The following is a 24,014-nucleotide window of genomic DNA, read 5'->3' on the forward strand; positions in this document are numbered from 1 at the left end:
ACTGCTATGGCTTCAAACTAAACATTGTCATTAGGCTTGGCTTATTTTAGCAAGTCTACAAAATGCACCAGTCTTCTTGATGAAATGGTAAAATGACTCATTCCACAGGCAGCAGCTACCAGATAGAGCTCAAACTCTAGGCTTCTTCAGACCCTAATGTTTTACAATGAAGAGCTTTGTGAGGTTTGGAACCTTTTTCAAGAACATCTTAATGATTGGGATGGGAAGGCACTAAGAATGGCCTCTGGATTCAATCTATGGCTTTCTAAGCTTCTACCTGCCTTTTTTTGTCAAAGGCTGTTGTACAGCATCCTGGACAGCATCAATGGAGGCAAGATTCAAGAACTTGGGAAAACTTAATTTTATGGCTTTAGTTAATTGTAAAAAGTAAAAATGATGATAGCCTTGCCAACCTCATCAGAGTATATTGTTTACAGATGGTCAAGGAAAAATTACCTCTTCAACTGCTGGTTTTTGTGGTTGAATATAACCTTTAAAAGGCAACATAACTGCTGGAATATGTATTGACCATTCCAGCCACCACAGCATCAGTACAAAATTATTTTTCTGCCTTAAAACACTTAAAGATCTACAGCCGCAAAAGGAAGGAGCAATAAAGACTTTCATCTCTGACTTGCATATCAATCGAGAAAGACAGAATCATAAAACTGAAGACCAAGACAAAGGAGTTTTAAAATGCTGTCATCAACATCCTTCTCAAGAAGGATAGGCACAGGGACCTCATCCTCAAATAATGTAAGCAAGCCTAAACACAACTTCTCTCTCTCTCTCGCTCTCTATCGTACACACAGTGAGTCTGACTGTTCAGGTTCTCGATGTGTGTGTATCGGTGTGTATCTGATTTTGTGTGTGGCCATCTCTTTGTCGTTCTCAGCAGATTACAGCTAGGTGGCGGTATAGAGGTGATTTTCAGATTGAGCTACATTTCAGAGATAAATGTACTTTTTACTCCACTACATCTCAGAGGTAAATATTGTACATTTGTCTGACAGGTTTTGTTAAATTTTCAGACAGTAGAGGCTATACGGGAATTTCTTCCTATATGCCTGAAACTTCTGGGGGTCGAGGAGGGAGAGAAACATTAATTTCTCGGGGTCTTTGAACCGATTTCGTATCTGGGCAAGAATGTTGTCCAAGATATCGCTGTGGAGTTTCTGGTACAGTGCACGAATATCTCCCTGCGCTTGGCCTCTCCGTGCGCTTTGGGAACCTGTTTCACGCACAGTGGACTCAAAAGTGTCATCAAACCGTCCCTTTTCTCTCTCAATAGTGTCACAAAACTCATCCACTCTTTTCAGACAGAAATGTACGTCCAGTTTTTTCTTCAGTAGTACTCCAAACAGCACATCCGAATACTCAAAAATCCCATGGAATGTAGACAGCCAAAAAACAAAACTCAAAGTTCTCCAGATGGGCTTTGCATCTGTCAGCACAGAGCACAGATTCTTCGTCGTACTCGTCATGGTGCTCCAGAATGTGCTCAAAAAGCTCCTGTTTTTTCAAAGACCGTGTTGACCAGTCTAGAGCTATACACCGTGTTGGTGCCACATGAGGAAGCACTCCTTACTTTCTTCGTGTCCCCTGAATGGCTCCTGTTTACCCAAAAAGATGACACAATCTATCAGTCTTTTCACTATTTTCCTATTTTTCTTAATGTTTTCATTGTGGAGCTCTGTTTCCCTGCCAACGATTTGTAGAACCACTCGGGTCTCTCCAAAAGTTTTCAAAAGCACCGTAGCTTGTAAGTGTCCTGCTGTTGTTTTATGTCTTGTTGCTGCCTTGGTCAGGCAACTCAGGTTAACAAATCCAGCGTGGCTCCAAACACCAAGACGCTCAGTTGCAAATAAAAGGCATTCCCAGCAATACAATTTGCAACGCTTCTCCGACGCTGTCAGCCAGGAATACCGTTCGTAGTTGATGGACTGAAAGTGGCGCACAAATTTCCATGCTGGGTAAAAGAAAAGAAAAGCGTAAATCCGCCACCAAATCCGTTTCTCCTCCCTCAGACATTGAGTGTTAAAATAACAAAGTTAGGTTAAGAAAAAAAAATTTATACCAAGCAAAATGCTAAAAATGTCATGTCAATGTCATAACTTCTTACATATCTTTCAATTGAAGTCTTAATACTACTACTACTCTGCTAGCTAGCTTCAGTTTCACAACAGTCACACTAGCCCATTGACCAATCACGGCGCATGTTAATGCTGACATACTCGGCTAGGCCACACAGAAGCTCTGGCACGTCAAAGAATACACCAGACATGTCAAACTAAAAATCTGATTGGTTGAAGACTGACAATCAACAATATCGTCCCCATTTACTTAAACTGCAAATGTTTCCAGCAGGCCTCGGGCCTCTCTTCTTACTTAAAGACAGCATGGGGCGAATCTGATTGGATAAAAGCTTTACTTAAAACAACAGCGCTGGAAACAGAGCAACTGAGGAAGACAGTAGCTATGCAATGTGATAATAAGATAATGGGAAAAATAATTAGAATACATGTAGTGTATTTATGAAAAATTATTAAATTATAAAATAGCTATGTTTAGGCCTTAAAGGCTTTGCTGGCCCTTACGGCCCACCACTGGTGTATTTGTAGGTGTTGAGCTTCATTTGTACACGAAACAAATAGGGGTGTAATACGGGTCAATACAATACAGTGGCCGTCTGTTGTCAGAGCAGCAGTGGGTGCTTCGGACATTTGACTCTCTGTTTGGTCTTTTGTTTTCTTTAACAAAGCAGGAATTATGGTCTGGCGAAATAGACAGTGGCGGTTGCTTTAGCCCTGTTTGAATCAGTAGGGAACAGCTGCCTAAACGCTGTGGGGAGAGTTTCTAGCGTGTGTGCTGCTGTTGGTTTTCCTGCTAAGCTAGTTTAGCGTAGCGCGCCTCCCAGAACACACGTGCCTCACCAAAGTACAATGTTGTTCTTCCGTGATGGAAGTGTCGGACAGCACGTTACCTGTTACGTCGGGTGGGTTGCCATGTTGAGCGCAGTGATTCCACCGAGAGAACATTTTATTTCCCACAATTTAAGCTTATTATAGTATTATTCAAACAAATTTTTCGGTTCGTAATGCGTACCGAACCATGAGCCTTGTACCGAACGGTTTAATACGAATGTGTATTGTTACACCCCTAGAAACAGATAACCCGTAGCTGTGCCGTCATAATGAGGTTATTAGGAGGTGGTTCAACTGGAGTAGGACAGCACTGAAGGCCCAGGTATAAAACACACAACCCGCTACTGAAATACACTAACTGCACAGTGCAGAGATACATGACAGGATGCTGCGTCATTTATGGACAATGCATATAGTCAAAATCAATCCAGCAACACTGCAGCGCTAAAACACGCATTCCACCACACACTCAAAAGCACGGGCCATTCAAATATTATTCACATCAGAGGGAACAATATTAACCATATCATAAAAACAACACAATACAAAAATGAACACAGTAGTAAAGCTACTGCAGATGTAAAAACAAAAGCAGTTCACTTACCAGAGCTGCTGTTCACTATTTAAAGACAAAGTCCATCCTCCTTTCTTTGCTAATAAAGAGTTTAGTCCCACGGTTGTACAGTACCTCTGGGTGTTTTAGTTCCAGTAAGAAGTCCTTCTTGATTCATGGACGCCAGTGATGACAGTCGAGCCTCCCCAGTTGTATTTCTTGAATATGTTTTAATGTGTTTGAGGGCTGAAAATGTCTGCTTGACAGATAACACCGCCCAAAATGTCACGCTAGCCCACTGACCAATCATGTATGGCAAATGTCAAAGAATACATGTCAAAGAATACGCCCAACATGTCAAACTAAAAATCTGATTGGTTGAAGATTATGACAATCAACAATATCGTCCCCATTTACTTAAACTGCAAAGGGTTTCCTGCAGGCCTCGGACCTCTCTTCTTACCTAGAGACAGCATAGGGATAAAACAAGCTGTGCTGGAATAGATGGAGCAGGAGAAAGAGAGAGTTCTTTTCTGACACTCTTGGGGTCTGTAGAAACATTAAAAGCCATGAAAATGTGCATTTTCTTATAGTAGGTGATCTTTAAGTAGAGTTGAGACTGATTGGAATTCAGTATTTATTTGTAGACCATCTTGTCATCGGACAAAGTCTTTGACAAATAAAAAGTTTAAGCCCATTGGTTGTGCTATATAAAAAGTCAAAGTCTAGTCCCATCCTCTCGGGATTACAAATGTTTGTATGAAATTAAATTAAATGGTTATATTTCACGATGGATAAAAATGGTTTGCCTGACTGAGAGACAACTATCTTAATTCCTATGAATAACTTCTTCTATAATACAAGTAGGCAATCCAACAACTGTCGTCATATTAAAAGTGCATGACTACATGAACATGCACCAGACTGCTGCACTGTGGAGCCCGACAAAAAAGGCCCAGCAGAGACGAAGAAAGAAAGTGAGGCAGAAACATGAATTGCACAAGTACAGAGCTAAACTAAGGTTACAATATTGTAACCCTAGTTCTATAAGCAAAGCCTAAGCACTTTAATGGACTCCATAGGTAATACTTTCCTCCACTCACGAGCACGCATTCACCCACAAACATTTTGCATGAACATAGCCGGCCTTTTAGGACATACATGGCCCCTTTAGTGCATAAGGCAGTGTGGCAATGGGTGTTTGAGAAGACAGGGAAATATTAGCCCCCCCTATTTTTTTGAAATTCAGTAAAAGCTAAGGTCTCAGAAACGTATACTATTTATTTGTCACTTACCTGTATCATTCTGTCATTAAGTCTTTTACTGGGATGTGTGGTTATTTTACTTTGCTAAGCCCAACATTGTCAGCAGAGGGCACTCTATGCATTACACTGAGCATCAGTAGCTAACGCGAGTAGAGCAGAAGAAAGCCGTCAGTACGTGATGAGCGAAGTGTAATAGGAACAGAGAGTGCTTCTGACCCGACTTGTATTTTCATATATTTACAGGTAAACGGACTTTAAACAGAAACATGTTGATATAAAATCTGTACTTACTTGAGAAGCCTTATGGTGCGTTCACACCAAACGCGGTGCAAATTATTCGCGAGAGTAGATTACATACAAAGTCTATTGTCACGACCTGGCTCCGACAGCCATGACCCAATCATGGAGACGCAGACAGTTTGCCAAACAGCACAGAGTTTATTAAACATAAACAATAGGTCCAACGTCAAATGGTGGCTCGACCGAGCCGTTCTCGTTCCTCCACGGGGTGATGGGAGAGAGGCGCCAGGTTGCCAGGAAGGCAGAGCCTTATAGGGGAAGCGCACCAGGCCCAGGTGCCTCCACTTAGGCGATCACCACCTCTGGTACCTGCTGTCTTAAAGGAACATACATAAGTAACCCAGATAGGGAACCGTCACACCCCCCTCCATAAGAACTGGGTCCTGCAAGGAATCCCAGTATCAAAACAAAACTTATGTATGACACTTTCAGCAAAAAAAACTCAAAAATACCAAAGATTGGCTGAAAAAATTCCCCAAAAAAATACTTTATCAAATGTTCTCGTTTGAGAACAAAATGTTCTCCGCGAATCGCCACCCTCCTCCGCGAATCGCCACCTTAACGTGGTGGAGGAGTTTGAGTGGCTCAGTGATCCTGGCAGCTATGTTGTCCGGGGCATTAGCCCCTGGTAGGGTCTCCCAAGGCAAACAGGTCTCGGGGGAGAGCCCAGACTAAGAGCGGTTCAAACGACCCTAATGATAAGCAGCCCACGGACTTTAGCCACCTCGCCCGGACCAGGGAAACTGGGGCACCCTCCCGGAGCCAGACCCAGGAGGGGAGCTCTTCGGTGAGCATCTAGTGGCCGGGCCTTCGCCCATGGGGCCCGGTAGGGCTCAGCCCGAATAAACAGCATGGAGCAACCACCCTGTGGACCCACCACCCGCAGGGACTATCATCGGGGTCGGGTGCAATGTAGACCAGGCCGCGGGTCAGGCGGGAGGCCTGGGCGAGCCGATCGCCGGCAGCATAGACTAGATCTAGGGACGTGGAACGTCACCTCGCTAGCGGGGAAAGAGCCAGAGCTGGTGCAGGGGGTGGAGCGATACCAGCTAGATATCTAGATATATCTGGAACCAAGCTCCTGGAGAGAGGTGGGACTTTGTCCTTTTCCGGAGTTGCCCAGGGTGAGAGGCGCCGGGCGGGAGTGGGGATACTCACGAGCCCCCGGCTGAGCACCGCTGTGTTGGAGTTCTCCCCGGAGAACGAGAGGGTCGCCTCCATGCGCCTACGGGTTGTGGGGAGCAAGGCTCTGACTGTGGTTTGTGCTTACGCACCAAACAGCAGTTCAGAGTATCCGGCCTTCTTGGAGTCGGTGGGAGGGGTCCTGGAAAGGGCGCCACCTACCGACTCCATAGTTCTCCTGGGGGACTTCAATGCTCACGTGGGCAATGATGGAGAAACCTGGCGGGGGGTGATTGGGAGGAACGGCTTGCCCGATCTGAACCCGAATGGTGTCTCGTTATTGGACTTCTGTGCTTGCCACGGTTTGGCCATAACCAACACTATGTTCGAACATAAGGTGGCTCATAAGTGTACCTGGTACCAGAACACCTTAGGCCGGAGATCAATGATCGACTTTGTAATTGTATCATTTGATTTGGGGCCGTATGTCTTGGACACTCGGGTGAAGAGAGGAGCAGAGCTGTCAACTGAACACCACCTGGTGGTGAGTTGGATCAGATGGCAGGGGAACCGGTTGGAAAGACCCGGCAAGCCCAAACGTGTAGTGAGGGTGAACTGGGAACGTCTGGCAGAGGACCCTGTCCGGGAGGTCTTTAACTCCCACCTCTGGAAGAACTTCTCTCACATCCCGAGGGAGGTTGGGGACATGGAATCCGAATGGACCATGTTCAAAGCCTCTATTGTGGACGCGGCCGCTAGGAGCTGTGGCCGGAAGGTCATCGGTCCCTGTCGTGGCGGCAACCCGAGAACCCGGTGGTGGACACCGGAGGTGAGGGAAGCCGTCAAGCTGAAGAAGAAGACCTTCAAGGCCTGGTTGGCCCAGGGGTCTCCCGAAGCAGCTGACAGGTACCGGCAGGCCAGAAGGGCTGCAGCTGCGGTGGTTGCGAATGCTAAAACTCGGGCATGGGAGGAGTTTGGGGAGGCCATGGAGAAGGACTTTCGGTTGGCCTCAAGGAGGTTCTGGCAAACATCCGACGGCTCAGGAAGGGAAAGCAGGGCTTACCCCAGGCTGTTCTCAGCAGGGGGGGAACTGCTGACCCGGACAGGGGACATCGTCGGGCGGTGGAAAGAGCACTTTGAGGAACTCCTAAACCCGACCAACATGTCCTCTGCAGAGGAGGCAGCGCCTGAAGATCTAGGGGGAGGCTCACCCATATCCCTGGCAGAGGCCGCTGAGGTAGTCAAAAAGCTCCTTGGTGGCAAGGCGCCGGGGGTGGATGAGATCCGCCCTGAGATGCTGAAAGCGCTGGACATAGTTGGGCTGTCCTGGCTGACATGCCTCTTCAATGTCGCATGGGGGTCGGGATCAGTGCCCATGGACTGGCAGACCGGGGTGGTGGTTCCCATTTTCAAAAAGGGGGACCGGAGAGTGTGCTCGAATTACCGGGGTATCACACTACTCAGCCTCCCGGGGAAGGCTTATGCCAGGGTGGTGGAAAGGAGGCTCCGACCGTTTGTCGAACCTCAGATACAAGAGGAGCAATGCGGTGGGTGTTGGCCTCCGCCAGGGCTGCCCTTTGTCTCCGGTCCTGTTCGTGACTTTCATGGACAGGATATCTAGGCACAGCCTGGGGGTGGAGAACATCAGGTTCGGGGGTCTCGGGATCGCCTCTCTGCTGTTTGCAGATGATGTGGTCCTGTTAGCCTCCTCGGATCATGACCTCCAGCATTCACTGGGGCGGTTTGCAGCCGAGTGTGAAGCGGTGGGGATGAGAGTTAGCACCTCCAAATCTGAGGCCATGGTGCTCTGCCGGAAACCGGTGGATTGCTCCCTCCAGGTGGGGACGGAGTGCCTACTTCAAGCGAAAGAGTTCAAGTATCTTGGGGTCTTGTTCACGAGTGAGGGTAAGATGGAGCGGGAGATCGACAGACGGATCGGTGCAGCTGCAGCAGTAAAGCAGGCGCTGCACCGGACCGTCTTGGTGAAGAGGGAGCTGAGCCGGAAGTCAAAGCTCTCAATTTACCACTCGGTTTACGTTCCTACCCTCACCTATGGTCACGAACTCTGGGTCGTGACCGAAAGGACAAGGTCGCGGCTACAAGCGTCCGAAATGAGCTTCCTCCGTAGGGTGGCCGGGCTCAGCCTTAGAGATAGGGTAAGGAGCTTGGTCATCAGGAGGGAGCTTGGAGTCGAGCCGCTACTCCTTCACGTCGAAAGGAGTCAGCTGAGGTGGTTCGGGCATCTAATTAGGATGCCTCCTGGACGCCTCCCACTGGAGGTTTTCCAGGCACGTCCAACTGGGAAGAGACCCCGGGGAAGACCCAGAACACGCTGGAGGGATTACATCTCCCAGCTGGCCTGGGAACGCCTTGGGATCCCCCAGAATGAGCTGGAACATGTTGCCGGTGAGAGGGAAGTCTGGGTCAGCCTGCTTGGCCTGTTGCCACCGCGACCCGACCCCGGATAAGCGGAGGAAAATGGATGGATGGATTAAACACAACAGTCACAGAAGCAGCTCTTTGGCAGGTTACCCTACATTTGACATGGTAATGTATTGTGAATACATTGAAGACTACTTTAAACGTGACTTTACAACAGATAAAATACTTCACGTGGGATTGCGCAAACGCACACTTGAAAGGATTTTAAGCTTTGAACAAAGTTAATGTAATAACTTGTGTTTGATGATATTTGAAATATGTGATATGTTATTTTCTTTAAAAGTTTGATCTTTGACAGAGTAATGGGGGTTTCTTAACCCTAAATTAAAAGGATTTAAGTTATAACAGAAATGTGCATAAATATATTTTTACACTTGAATAAACAATAATCAAATGCAGACAGTTATTTACCAATATGTTTGGAGTAGTTACATTTACACAGTCTTACATTTACAACCGGCCCTTTGAGGGTCGCCATGATGCTGATGTGGCCCAGAGTGAAAATGAGTTTGACACCCCTGGTGTAAAGGAACAAGCCAGTAGAGCAGAACGCCATCAGTACGTGATGAGCGAAGTGTAATTGGAACAGAGAGCACTTCTGACCTGACTTGTATTTTCATATATTTACAAGAAATTAAATCTGTTGCACCAGAGTGAGTTTCGTGTCATTCTTGGTCCTGTAACAGCAGCACACAGAACTGTCTGCTATCCTACACCCTCTTCAGCAAGCAGCATTGGAGAGACAGGGCCACTGTTTATAGACTTAGGGTTACAACTGACCCTTAAAGACAATTCATCAGAAGCAAGCAGAGAACGGGTGGTGTGAAAGGACGACAGAGGGGTTACACTATTGGAAATGTATGTTGTGTGTTTAATTTTTGATGCAACAGAGATTTCTCAATTCAATATATCATAATTTACACCCATATTGTAATGTAATTTCAGATTTGTTAATGTTTCTGTAGAGAATCAATGTCTTCAGACCATTTATGATGAATTCAGCTGAACCTATACAGACTTTCATTTCATTTTTCCGACAGCGGTCCTGAAATTGATACATTTTTTCCTTTTGAAATTGGGATTTTACTCACGTCATAACCAGAGTCTCATCTCCTGGCTCACTCAGGAGTCCATCGACAAACACGGAGGTGCTGGTGAAGTTGTGAATGGTCCACGTCCGGCCTTCATCGATACTAAACCTGTGGAGAAATAGGCAGTGTTCACAATCAATACATTGATGAAAGTCTCTTCAGTTGGAGGTTCCATTGTTTATAAAAGAGTAGAGTTAGTAAGAACACACTCCCAGTGAATTTACCAATTACTAAACCACACCCCTTGTCAATTAAAACCTTAAAAGTATTTGGAGCAGGGTGTTTGTTTTATAACCTTTACAAAACTAAAACCAGTGAAATAATAAATAAATTCAACAATGTGTTCACCTGCTGTTGCATATTCTGCAACAGTTAGCATGTCTGGCATACTACTACAGTGGTAACCCAGCGTTACTTCTACAACCAAAGAGCACATTATTAACTTATATTATTTCTGGGGTTTTATTTCCCCACTGTGTGGAAACCGGTCCTGGATTTCTTCATTGAATTTGGGGATCAGGTCAATGTTACCTAGGTAAGGATTGCAATAGACATAGTGTCATACTGGAACAGCAATCTTACTTGAGTATCTTGAGGGGAATAGAGGTGTCCTTGATGGCAACAATGACCCCACCGTGGTCCAGGTACAGGATGTGATGCTCCTCCTCGAAAACCTTAAAAGAAGTGACAAAAGAATGGTGGTGGGGGGTAAATTAAATGGAAATGATGTGATCATTTATTTACATCAGTGCAAATCATAAAAAACAAAACATTACAACTAACAACAAAAATTATAGAAGTCATACTTGGCTATACAGTTTGATACAGATTGCAAATGCATTTAATATACAGCAGAGGGGAAGTGTAGAGAAGGATAGGAGGGAAACAGCAAAGAGGGGGGGGTAATACGAAGCAAGGAAGGGCAGGGTGTACCTGTCTCCATGTCTTCCCGCAGTCTGAAGTGATGTACATCTCTTCCTTATACTCTACTAGCTTGGAGCCAAGGTTACCTGAAGGAAAGGTCAGTAATTGAAAATTTAACTAGGAACATAATCTCATGAGGCAATCAAACAACAAATTCCAAAAGAGACAAAAGTAAATAGAGAGAACAGATGTGAACAGACTAGACACTGAATAACCAATTTAGAGAAATTATATATATATATATATATATATATATATATAAATAAATCAACTGAGGTAATTAATTAATAAACAAGGTAATTTTGACTTGGTGGGTCAAACTTTTAATTTTCCCTTCACTTGCATTAATTCTAATGTTTTGTTTGGGCACTCCATGTCCTCTTTAACTGCTCAAAAATATCAGGTAGCCTCGGTACCCCTAATTTTATGAGAATGGATTATAAACCTGATTTTTAAACAATGAAATGTGTCATAAGTAGGGTTAACGACTGTCCTTTATTAGCCGGGACTACCCGTATATTGAACTAAATCTGTTTGTCCCATACAGGACCTCCCTTATTCTGTTTTGACTGCTAGTCTACTCTGATCAGCCGACAGCACTCTTATGCCAGATTTTTACTGTAGCTGTGCGCCTATGCGTTTTTTGTGGACTGGTGAGGGCACCTGGCGCAGACATCAGACTTACATAGTACTATGGAGGATTGCATGTAGCATGTAATTTCTTTTGATTTGGACCTGCGGTTTTGTAAATCATTTGACAGGTGGTCTTTGATTTATTTGATAGGCCTGATTCAATAGTTCCATATAAGTTTGCCCCAACACTACTCCATGGCTGGAAATATAATTTTGTAAGAGTTGGATGATGATGAGGTGCTCCTGTGAATAGATTAATACGATGGTTGTTTTTCTGTAACAGGATGTGACGTACTCGTCTGCGGTGCATAGTCACATTTTTCAGGAGGTAGGCATGTCACTGCAGCTCTCTGTGGGCTACACAAAGTAATTCACAATCGGAGTATTTATTGATCCGCCAAAGCTTCAAGTTCATCATGTTTTTGGCACAGAACTGTAATGGTCTCTTGTTACCGCCATGGGTCCTTTCTGCACAAAGACGCCAGCACACACTCAAATAGCTTTTAGTAATGTTCTTTTTATTGTTATTAATGCAGTTCAGGCTGAACTCGGCCGTGCGCTCTCCTGCCGTGCCCTCGAGCGCATCGCCGTACATGCGTCCGTCAGGATCGTCTGTCGTCCTGCCCGCCGCCGTATCAGCTCCTGTCTCCTGCTTACTCCTCTCTCGCGCCTCCATCCCTACTAATGTTTATATAGGGAGAGAAACAATCAAGGACCAGTTTCAGCTGCGGCTAATCAAACCTCTTCACGACACCGTTCCCTGAACCACTCCCCCCCACTCTGTCCCCTCTACAGCTGTGCCCAACCACACCCAGCCACCACAAGAACTTAATTGGTTTAAAAGCTACTTGCTTAACAGGAAACATGTCTTTTGGAATGAAACTAGCTCAACTTGTATCAACATACAGTGTGGTCTTCTACAAGGTTCTCTATTATTTCTTATATACAGTGGGTACGGAAAGTATTCAGACCCCTTTAAATTTTTCACTCTTTGTTTCATTGCAGCCATTTGCTAAAATCAAAAAAGTTCATTTTATTTCTCATGTACACTCAGCACCCCATCTTGACAGAAAAAAACAAATGTAGAAATTTTTGCAAATTTATTAAAAAAGAAAAACTGAAATATCACATGGTCATAAGTATTCAGACCCTTTGCTGTGACACTCATATTTAACTCACATGCTGTCCATTTCTTCTGATCCTCGAGATGGTTCTACTCCTTCATTGGAGTCCAGCTGTGTTTAATTAAACTGATTGGACTTGATTAGGAAAGGCACACACCTGTCTATATAAGACCTTACAGCTCACAGTGCATGTCAGAGCAAATGAGAATCATGAGGTCGAAGGAACTGCCCAAGGAGCTCAGAGACAGAATTGTGGCAAGGCACAGATCTGGCCAAGGTTACAAAAGAATTTCTGCAGCACTCAAGGTTCCTAAGAGCACAGTGGCCTCCATAATCCTTAAATGGAAGAAGTTTGGGACGACCAGAACTCTTCCTAGACCTGGCCGTCCAGCCAAACTGAGCAATCGTGGAAGAAGAGCCTTGGTGAGAGAGGTAAAGAAGAACCCAAAGATCACTGTGGCTGAGCTCCAGAGATGCAGTAGGGAGATGGGAGAAAGTTCCACAAAGTCAACTATCACTGCAGCCCTCCACCAGTCGGGGCTTTATGGCAGAGTGGCCCGACGGAAGCCTCTCCTCAGTGCAAGACATGAAAGCCCGCATAGAGTTTGCCAAAAAACACATGGAGGACTCCCAGACTATGAGAAATAAGATTCTCTGGTCTGATGAGACCAAGATTGAACTTTTTGGCATTAATTCTAAGCGGTATGTGTGGAGAAAACCAGGCACTGCTCATCACCTGCCCAATACAATCCCAACAGTGAAACATGGTGGTGGCAGCATCATGCTATGGGGGTGTTTTTCAGCTGCAGGGACAGGACGACTGGTTGCAATTGAAGGAAAGATGAATGCGGCCAAGTACAGAGATATCCTGGAAGAAAACCTCTTCCAGAGTGCTCTGGACCTCAGACTGGGCCGAAGGTTCACCTTCCAACAAGACAATGACCCTAAGCACACAGCTAAAATAACAAAGGAGTGGCTTTGGAACAACTCTGTGACCATTCTTGTCTGGCCCAGCCAGAGCCCCGACCTAAACCCAATTGAGCATCTCTGGAGAGACCTGAAAATGGCTGTCCACCAACGTTCACCATCCAACCTGATGGAACTGGAGAGGATCTGCAAGGAAGAATGGCAGAGGATCCCCAAATCCAGGTGTGAAAAACTTGTTGCATCATTCCCAAGAAGACTCATGGCTGTTCTAGTTCAAAAGGGTGCTTCTACTCAATACTGAGCAAAGGGTCTGAATACTTATGACCATGTGATATTTCAGTTCTTTTTTAATAAATTTGCAAAAATTTCTACATTTCTGTTTTTTTCTATCCAGATGGGGTGCTGAGTGTACATTAATAATAAAATGAACTTTTTTGATTTTAGCAAATGGCTGCAATGAAACAAAGTGAAAAATTTAAAGGGGTCTGAATACTTTCCGTACCCACTGTACAATGATTTGCATGTGATTTGGTAAATGGTAAATGGACTTGTACTTGTATAGCGCTTTTCTAGTTTTCCGACCACTCAAGCGCTTTAACACTACATGTCATTCACTCATTCATAAAGTTATGGCAGGGCTACCATGCAAGGTGCCACCTGCCCATCAGAATTAACTAGCATTCATACCCATTCATACAATCGTACGCCGCAGGCACAGCCTACAATTTGGGGTTAAGTGTCTTGCCCAAGGACGCATTGCATGGACTAGCGGAGCCAGGGATCAAACGGCCTCTGATTGACGACGACCCACACTAACTCACCCACAGTCACCCAAAATAATTTCTCTTTATATGGCTATCTGGTTCAAATGCAATAAATGTATAAAAGTGCTATGATCTTTAAACCAAAAAATAGTGTTCTCTATTTATTTGGATAAATACAGATTATATATGGTGACTTGACGAAAGCCTTCTGTACTGTACTGGAGAAAATTATGAAAATTCATCAACACTACTGACTGTCTTGTCAAGCTCAATGGTGCTTTGTTCTATGACTGAAATGTTGTGAAGATGATGCACTTGGGAAAAACAAAAACCGAGATGATTACAATGAATATTTTAAGACCAAAGACTGTGCAGGATATTTTGTATAATCAGAAACACTGCTCTGTTTACCATTTATTGAGCAGAGCCTACAATCAGGCCAATTGCCCAGATCGCATAACTCATAACATCTGCGATCAGTTGTTAGTGAATATTAAGTCACTTGTTTCAAAGATCTACATTATTTCATGTAAGGACTTCTCTATGGCTGAGCAAAATGACAAAAGACTGCTTGAATCATTCAAGAGCAGGGGATCATGGTAGTAGCGTTCACATTCGCGATCCCTGTCAGGTTTAAACAAACCTGCGAATTCTACCGAAGACACTGAAGCCGAGTGAAAGACAATCGTCAGAACAAGAACGGGACGATCAAAAGCTGCTCTGGTCAGATGGGGCTACAAGGCTGGCCCAACCACATGTGAATAAGGAGAAGCAGACCATACTATGGAGCATTGCCTTGTCTGCCCTCTACTACCCAACCCTGAGACTCAAAAGACCTTGCAGTGTTCAATAAAAATGCAAAGGACTGTGTAAAGAAATGGGAAACTGTCATATAACCATCATGCTTCAGTGAAACGAAAAGAAGAAGATTCAAGAGCAGCAAAACATGGCGAGTCTTTTTGACATTTGAAATGGGTTTTATTTTGGCACATCACCCAAAAAAGGGAAATGGAGGTCCCCTTCTGGAGCCAGTGACGGAAGGGGAGCTCGCCGGCGAGCATCTGGTGGCTGGGTTTTAGTATATGGGGCTTGTCTGCACACAGCCTGCAAATTCTGCAAACTCCTTTTCTGAAGTTGACCACGGTAAGAGGCACCGGGCGGATGTGGGTATTCTCATGAGTCCCCGGCTGAGCGTTGGTGCTAAATGGTAATGACTTTTATACAAATCAAAGTGCTCTAACACTACATGTCATTCACCCATTCACACACTCAGGCCTAAAATAAGATAAGATAAAATAATCCTTTATTAGTCCCGCAGGGGGGAAATTTACAGGATTACAGCAGCAGAGTGGATAGTGCAAACAAGAGACATAGTAAAAAAACAATGTATCATAAATAAGTAACAAGCAGTAAAGGATATTAACTAAGAAGATTAAAAATCCACAATAACTAAAATATAACTAAATAAAAACAAAAACAAATTGTTGTATTGCACAGTGTATTTATATTGCACAGACTTTTAGTGTTGTGTGGTCTACTGGGATCAGAGCTGGTTGTGCAGCCTGACAGCAGCAGGAAGGAAGGACCTGCGGTACCTCTCCTTCACACACCGGGGGTGAATCAGCCGGTGGCTGAAGGAGCGGCACAGAGCTGCCAGGGCGTCCAGCATGGGGGTGGGAGGTGTTGTCCATCAGGGATGATAGCTTAGCCATCATCCTCCTGTCTCCCACCACCTCCACCGTATCCAGTGGACACCCCAGCACACTGCTGGCCTTCTTCATAAGTTTGTTGATTCTCTTCCTGTCAGCTATCGAGATGCTGATCCCCCAGCAGGCAACTCCATAAAAGATGGCTGATGCCACCACACAGTCAAAGAAGGAGGTGCTCCCTGCACTCCAAAAGACCTCAGTCTCCTCAGCAGATAGAGTCTGCTCTGACCCTTTTTGTAAAGTGCATGTGTGTGATCAGTCCAGTCCAGTTTATTGTTCAAGTGAACACCCAGGTACTTATAAGATCTCACAATCTCAATGTCCATTCCCTGGATGTTCACTGGTACCGGAGGAGAGTGTTTACCCCGGCGGAAGTCCACCACCAGCTCTTTGGTTTTACCAGAGTTGATCTGGAGGCGGTTCCGCTGGCACCATCCTATAAAGTCCTGGTTCAGTTCCCTGTATTCCCTGTCATCACCAGCGGAAATGTGTACTGATGTCACAGTGTTAAAGGAATCATGCAGCCCTCACTTGGAAACACTTTTAATAGTCTGCAAACCATTTTATTCACTGCGGGAGTTTTCCTCATTTATTCTGGTCGGTGTTTACATCCCACCTCAGGCCTGTGTGAGTGAGGCGCTCCAACACCTGGCTGAGCAGATCACCAACATGGAGCACAAACATCCAGACTCCCTGCTCATTGTTCTTGGGGACTTCAACAGAGCAAACCTCAGCAAAGAACTGCCTAAATACAGACAACATATTAAGTGTAGCACTAGGGACAAAAGTGCAAAGTGTAGAATACTACTGACTTGACACCAATGTGAGATCCGTGATGTAATTACTTACGGTATTTTATATCCTTGCTCTTCGCATCCAATGCTAGCTTCCAATGTCACATTTAGCTGCCACTGATTGCAACTGACACTTTTGATATCCAACTGTCACTGTTTGACTTAAACTCAGAGTTTTCTTTGTCTATTTGTAACACTTGAATAAGTGTAATGTTTTCAACCGTCCAGGGGTGATGTTTCTTATACCAGTTATATGGATGTCTACTCACTCCTATTCGAGTATCTGTTGTTTGTCAGTTTTCCTCCTGTTTCTTCTCTCATAGCCACAAGCTCGGTCTAGCTCTTGTCATTTTTTTCAACTCATGGAGAATTTTCTTGTGTTCTCTTGTTTTTCTTCCAGTTTAACTTTCCTGTTGTCCTTAATCTTGTCATTAAGCTGTTAACATTTTTACTTTGTTCTTCTCAATTTGAAAAGGACAAAATGCATGCAAACATAGGAGCTCATGTAGAACTTGCCGTCCTTCTTTGGACTCTCTCTCTCTTCCTATATGTTCACAATCTATCTGTACATTGTTTTTCATCCCGATTGTTCATACTATAATTTGATTATGTTGGTTATCTGTACACACAACATCTATTGCATGTCTGTTCGTCCATGGCGAGGGATCAGTTATTTCCCAGGTTTTTTTGTGCGAGTTTTTCCATATCTAAACCAAGGTTCTAAGGACAGAGGTTGCTGCATGCTGTACAGATAGTGAAGCTTCTTGAGGCAAACTTGTGATTTGCTATATTGGGCTACATAAATAAAATTGATGTGACTTATAAATTTCAGGTGGGGAGAAGGTCCAACAGTCAAATAAATTAAAAGAAATGTTCCTCTAGAGACTTACCAGCACCCATGATGAGACCTGGAGCAGAGTCTTTGGTGTGGACTGTCCCAGACACGTAGGGGTTGTCTGCCCAGCGTAGGTGGAGGTGGAGTTGACAGTCCGGCTGCAGAATGCAAACATTGTCGAGTGTCGATGTGAGGATAATTCTGCCACAGGACATTGGCTACACTGTTTCACCATCTAATAGACTAATATTGGTTGTATCTGAAAGTAAAAGCAAAGCACCACTCCCTGTCGTGGTGGGGCTAAAAGCATTACATAAACTGTATACATTTTCACTTTGTCTGTCTCATTGTTACACAAACAAAAACTTTTGCCGACAAAATCATTTGAAAGAAAACCTTATTCTTAGTTCTATGATAACCTTGCATGAATTATGGCTGCGACTTCCCAATATTTCATTCCCTGAACTGGCCTGTGCAAGTTAGGGGTATGCTACTGGTGTCATACCTTTTCTTAAGGATTTTTGGTAAATAAAAGATGTGGGAAAACAGTCTGACACACCGGACAAGTACATTTTTTGGGAAAATAGGCATATTTGCGTCTTTGCAGAGAATTGAAAAAATGTACACCACTCATGTTTGTACGGTAAATATGAAGCCCCTGCCATCATCTTGTATAATCTGTACAAACCACACAGAACCAGTATAAAAAATGCTGCTATGCAGATTAAACAAATAAGTAATGTGGTAAGTAATCAGTGAACTTCATAGGTGCTGGTAGGAGGATTGTTTTACTTTTATATGAATGTAATCTTATGAATAGTTTAGGTAGTGGTAATTATGTCCTTGCCTCCTAGTCTCATTTGTGACAGGTGTAGCACCCAATCAGAAGGAAGCGAAACGAGGGAGGACCGCTGCTCTTGCTTCGGAGAAAACATAAAAATAAAGCGAACTACCCGTGTGTGCGACTTGCAAAAGTGCTGTGAGTTTTGATCGAGGGCCTTAGCTTCTGACTGCATGGATCTGGGGCACAGTGAAGTGAAGTCCTCAGCTAAAGAAATGTTTGTGTAGCAATAGCCTTCAACACGATAAGTCACTGTGGGCAGAAAGCAAGTGTAGCCATTGCTGTGAATCATCCCCCCCTCCACGGCCTGGTACAGACTAGTTATGAGGCAAGGCTTGGGACATCTGTTTTTAAAAATAATAGAAGGGCCATCTACTGTAAAAAGACTTTCCGAGAGTTCTTTGTTCTGTCACATTGAATGTTAGAACCTCCCTTCAATAGGGGAGTAGACACTGGTCTAACTTAACTAGATTTAGGCTTAATCTAAATGGTCAACCCAGCAAGTTATTTATTTTATTTTCTCCACTCAAAATTGTTTTTGTCAATTATTTGTAGATGAAGCTGCCCTCTATTGCCCCACATTAATCAAGGGGCCAAGGGCTAACAGTGCTCGGACATCCACACATAGATCTTGTATCCTTCAGTTGTCCAGGGCAGACAATTTTTTGACACCTACAACTAGGACTTATTCCTCACTACACATAGCCAGGCTAGCCGATTTCCCTTGTGTCCAGTCTTTGTGATAAGCTGTTCCTCTCCAGACCAATTAATTGCTCTATCCTTCAGAAAAAACACCTAAATTAAGAAAATTTATCCCGGATCTGTTGAAAAGAACTTGCTCGTATATTTACCATTAAAAAAACATCGGAATCAGACATAGTTTGTACAACATACAGATGGTTTAAGGATGCTTAAAGATGAAAACTCCATGTTTTCGGAACAGTGTAACATGCATGTTAAAGAAACAGTTTGACATTTTGGGAAAAACACAAATTTGCTTTTCTGTAGAGAGTTGGATCATGAGATTGTTACCACTGTCATATTACGTTAAATATGAGGCTAGGGCCAGCAGATGTTTAGCTTAGCTAAGCACAAAGCGACAGTTAGCCTGGTTCAGTCCAAAGGTAAGAAACCAGATGGTGTGTTACAAACAACTACCTGGGAAGCGACAGGCTATTTGGAAAAGAGCAGGTGCTTTAAAAAAAATGCTTTTTCAGGAAGTCTGATGAACCAATTGCCAATCAAACTCTTACCACAGCCAGTCGGGAGAGGAGCAAAAACATCAAGAAAAGGCTTCAGTGTCATGTTTTGTTCTTCTTTCAATGAAGAAATGCTTTCCAGTTCTGATATAACTGATACTATTGCAGCATCTATGCTAATCTCTTAAGGAGCCACCATTGTTGTTTTGAACAAACACCTCTCTCCCCTCTCTGTGTTGTCACATCACACACCTAAATCAGGCCTGTAGCTGCCAATAGTGCCTTACAGGATGCTGATTGATCTATAGCAATGTGGTCAGACACAAGTGCATTACAGCTTGTTGGGATGGATTTTTGTGTGATCTCAAACCCCTGATTCTTGTGTAATCTATTGGTATCACAATAATCCAACTGCCGTGCAAGGTTAACAAAATCTAACTACCAGCACCTTTAAAGCTCACTTATGTTATATCAGATCTGTACAAAAACCAAAATTAAAATTGGCCAGTTGTGGTTTTACAAAGGTTTATGTGGGGTTTCCATGTATGTCAACTGATTAGCTGGTTAGTTATATTTAGCCTATAAGATTTCTTAAACTTTTCAATTTGGCAGAGTTTTAAGTCACTCAGCTCTATTGGAAGCTGTATTGTTGTCAGTCGGTATGCAAACATACATTGGCTTTGAACGCCTTCCCTTTAAAGCTGCTCATCTCTGGTTGTAGATTAAATACAGAAAAAAGTAAAAGGGACTTTTTGTGAGGTCACTACTTACTGCTTTGCAGCTGTTCGGCTTGCCATTCATGTCAGTGGTAGGTGGGACCAACGGTTCCCAGTTTTGCCCTTTGTTATAGGTGATGAGAGTTGTCACTTTGCCATTGATCTTCTGATTGGCCAGAAAGACTCCTTTGATTCCATGCACCTAGGATACAAAGTGGAACAACTTGGGTTAACTTTGAAAAAATACCTGAAATGCTAATTTAAAGTGACCCTATGCAGATTTTGTTTAAAAGTGGCCACTGTGAACACAGGTGGAAATTACAGTGTCATGGTAAATGCTAAAACATGTGTAACAATAGCACAAGAGAGGTTAGGTCATGAAGTCATCAAACTGACTCATAACTTGTATTCTCTCTGGACTTCTAGCTTCTCTCCTTTCTTTGGTAAAACTTGTCCATGCATTCATCTTCAGCAGACTGGACTACTGTAACGGTGTGTTTACAGGTCTCTGTAAAAAGTCAGTCAGAAAACTGCAGCTGATTCAGAACGCTGCAGCTCGAGTCCTCACTAAGACCAGGAGGGTGGATCACATTACTCCAGTTCTGAGGTCTTTGCACTGGCTTCCTGTCCAACAAAGAATTGACTTTAAAATCCTGCCGTTGGTTTATAAAGCACTGAATGGTTTAGGGCCAAAACACATCTCTGATCTGCTGCTACCTTATGAACCATCCCGACCCCTTAGGTCGTCTGGGACCGGTCTACTTTCTGTTCCCAGAGTCAGAACTAAACATGGAGAAGCAGCGTTCAGTTCTTCTGCTCCACATATCTGGAACAAAGTCCAGAAAGCTGCAGGTCTGCTGAGACCCTCAGCTCCTTTAAATCAAGATTGAAGACTTTTCTGTTTGCTGCTGCCTTTAATTGAACCAGATTCAATTAATATATTAATCAATTTCCTGCATTTCACTACTGTATTATATTTCTCACACTGCTTTTTAGTGTTTTAATGAATGTTCTTAATTGTTTTTAAATCTCCTTTTCTTTTGCTTTATGTTTTGATGCTTTTAATGGTTTTATGTGAAGCACTTTGAATTACCTTGTTGTTGAAATGTGCTATACTAATAAACTAGCCTTGCCTTTCTGTCACTTCATCTCTCCACTTCTGTTCAGCATTTCAACTTTTTCTCTTAATTTTATTGCTCCTTGTGCTTCAAGTCTTTATCCATCCTGGGTATGTTGTTAACCTCTCTGTCTCTATCTACTGCAAGTGATGAGAGTACAGCCTGGAGTGAATGATGAGAGAGGAGAAGGAAATTAGTTCTGCAGTGTTAGGACCCAGGAGCAGTACGACAACACCGGGACTGGTATGATTTAAGTTCTTTATTTTCAACACACGACAGGCAAAATATTCTCCGGAAGAATCAGCGTCAGGGTTCTCGTGGTCAAGGACAGAAAGGCTGAGTAAGTTCGCAGGGCAGAGGCAAGGCGAGGTAGTCCGGAACAGGCAGGGTCGGCAACAGAGAATCAGTCCATGGGTGAATGCGGGAAAGTTTAGCATGAATGCGGAGAACGATCTGGCAGTGAGTGTGTGTGAGGCAGGGGTTTAAATAGTGAAGAGGCAGAGTGAGCAGGTGAGAGTGATGAGCTGATGAGGTGAGTGTGACTGGCAGGTGCACTGAATGAACTGATTAGGTGAGTGAAAGGTGGAAAAAGCTAGACAGAAGTGACAGAGCTGTGACACAGTGAGGGCCATTTACTCTGTTGCGCACCACCTCTTCTTTTCACTCCAACACTTCCTCTCTACCGATTCCTTCTCTCCTTGATTCATTTTCTCCGGACATACAGAATGAAAGGAAGGCAAGGATAACATGGGAGATTCAAGATCAGGCTCTGCCACAACATTTCTGTGTCCTTAAACAGATTGGAGTACCTTGGACCAGCCCCTAGATAAGCTGCTATAGGCCTAGACTGCCGGGGGACTTCCTAGGATACACTGAGCTCCTATCGCCTCTTCTGTATCTCCTTCTGTATGAATTGATATCCCATTAATGCTCATTACTAACTTTGCTTCTTCCCCGGAGTCTTTGTGCTTTCTCGCCTCACAGGTTTCCATGGATCGTGGTTATACCTGGACCCTGGTCTTGCCTCCTGCCATGGTCCTGTCATATGCATTGAATGTGTTGTAACTCTGTTATGCTGTTCATTCTGTACACATGACATCTATTGCACTTCTGTCCATCCTGGGAGAGGGATCCCTCCTCTGTTGCTCTCCCACAGGTCTCTTCCTCTTTTCTCCCCGTTAAAGGGTTTTTTGGGGGGAGTTTTCCCTGTTCTGATGTGAGGATTCCGGGACAGAGGATGTTGTATGTGTACAGATTGTAAAGCCTTCTGAGGCAAATTTGTATAATTTGTGATTTTGGGCTATACGGTTATTATTTGTTTCGTGTAAAAATGAAGCCAACACCTATAGATACACTATCTGCTGAGAGTGCTTCTCCTCTTTGCTCTGACCGCAGCTGCGCGAGGCTTCTGTGGGCTTCTGTGGGCTTCTGTGGGCGGCGGCGGAGAGGCTCACGGCACCACCCGCTGCTCATTCACGACAGTGCAGAACGTACGTGCTTTTACGTCAAAACACCAGAAAAGTCTCCAATAACACCAGAACAAGTCACTAGATTTGTCACTAGTAGCTTTTGACAAAAGAGTCTCCATGAGGGTTTGGAAAGTCGCCAGATTTAGCGAGAAAGTCGCCAAGTTGCCAACACTGGCACCTGCTAAATATGTCCCCAGAGCAACATTGGACGTAACAATGGTTCCTATCACATATTAAACCAAACAAAAATCTTCATAAAAACAAGTTGTACAAATATTAATATATAAACAAGCATATTAAAGCTACTGCAGATGTAAAAACAAACGCATTTAACATACCAGAGCTGCTGTTCACGATTTAAAGACAAAATCCATCCTCCTTTCTTTGTTAACAAAGAGTTTAATCTCACGGTTGTTCAGTACATCTGTGCATTTTAGTTCCAGTAAGAAGTCCTTCTCGATTCATGGACGCCAGTGAAGACAGTCGGGCCTCCCCAGTTGTATTTCTTGAATAGGTTTTAATGCGTTTGAGGGCTAAAAATGTCCGCTCGACAGAGGCAGCAGATTTTGGGATTGTCACCGCCCAACATGTCACGCTAGCCCACTGACCAATCACATACTTGTAGGCCAGCTAGCAGGCTCTGGCACGTCAAAGAATACGCCCAACATGTCAAACTAAAGATCCGATTGGTTGAACACTATGACAATCAACAATATCGTCCCCATTCACTTAAAGTGCAAAGGGATTCACTTGTGAGTCTGCAGGCCTCGGGCCTCTCTTCTTACCTAGAGACACAGGGGTGAAATCTGATTGGATAAAAGCTCTACTTAAAACAAGCTGCACTGGAAGCAGAGCAACTGAGGAAGACAGTAGCTGTGCAATGAGAAAATAAGATGATGGGGAAAATATTTTTATAAATTATAATACATGTAGTGTATTTATGAAAAAATATAAAATAGCTATAACTTTGTGATTCTGTTTAGGCCAGCAGAGAAGGCTTTGCAGGCCCTTACGGCCCACCACTGCTATACACATACTGTGTATAGCAGTGGTTTATACATGTACACATGCACACACACACACACACCCATCCTGATGAAGCGCTTTGAGAAACTGTTTCTCCAACACAACACCGACATCAGAAAGTTGTTTGTTGATTTGAGCTCAGACTTCAACACAATCTCCCCCATGAAACTGATTAGTACACGTAGCACTCTAGGCTTGAGTACCTCATCTTGCAACTGGTTTTTAGACTTCCTCACAA

The 24,014-nt window shown here is 43.9% G+C and overlaps 1 protein-coding gene across 5 annotated transcripts in view; it reads right to left on the minus strand.

The window, feature by feature from the left end:
* The window catches only part of sorcs2 (sortilin-related VPS10 domain containing receptor 2), a 294,082-nt gene that overhangs the window by 25,990 nt on the left and 244,078 nt on the right, over positions 1-24,014 (minus strand). For all 5 annotated transcript variants that reach the window (XM_031874312.1, XM_031874311.1, XM_031874310.1 and 2 more), the window contains 5 exons: positions 20,219-20,365; positions 17,463-17,565; positions 10,631-10,707; positions 10,280-10,371; positions 9,698-9,805 (listed from right to left, as the gene is read on the minus strand). In XM_031874312.1, coding sequence (XP_031730172.1) covers positions 9,698-9,805; positions 10,280-10,371; positions 10,631-10,707; positions 17,463-17,565; positions 20,219-20,365 — 527 coding nt within the window. The remainder of the gene's footprint in view (positions 1-9,697; positions 9,806-10,279; positions 10,372-10,630; positions 10,708-17,462; positions 17,566-20,218; positions 20,366-24,014) is intronic.

This window comes from Anarrhichthys ocellatus, unplaced genomic scaffold (genome assembly GCF_004355925.1).
Source record: "Anarrhichthys ocellatus isolate YVR2014 unplaced genomic scaffold, GSC_Weel_1.0 scaffold79, whole genome shotgun sequence".
Taxonomy (NCBI): Eukaryota; Metazoa; Chordata; class Actinopteri; order Perciformes; family Anarhichadidae; genus Anarrhichthys; species Anarrhichthys ocellatus.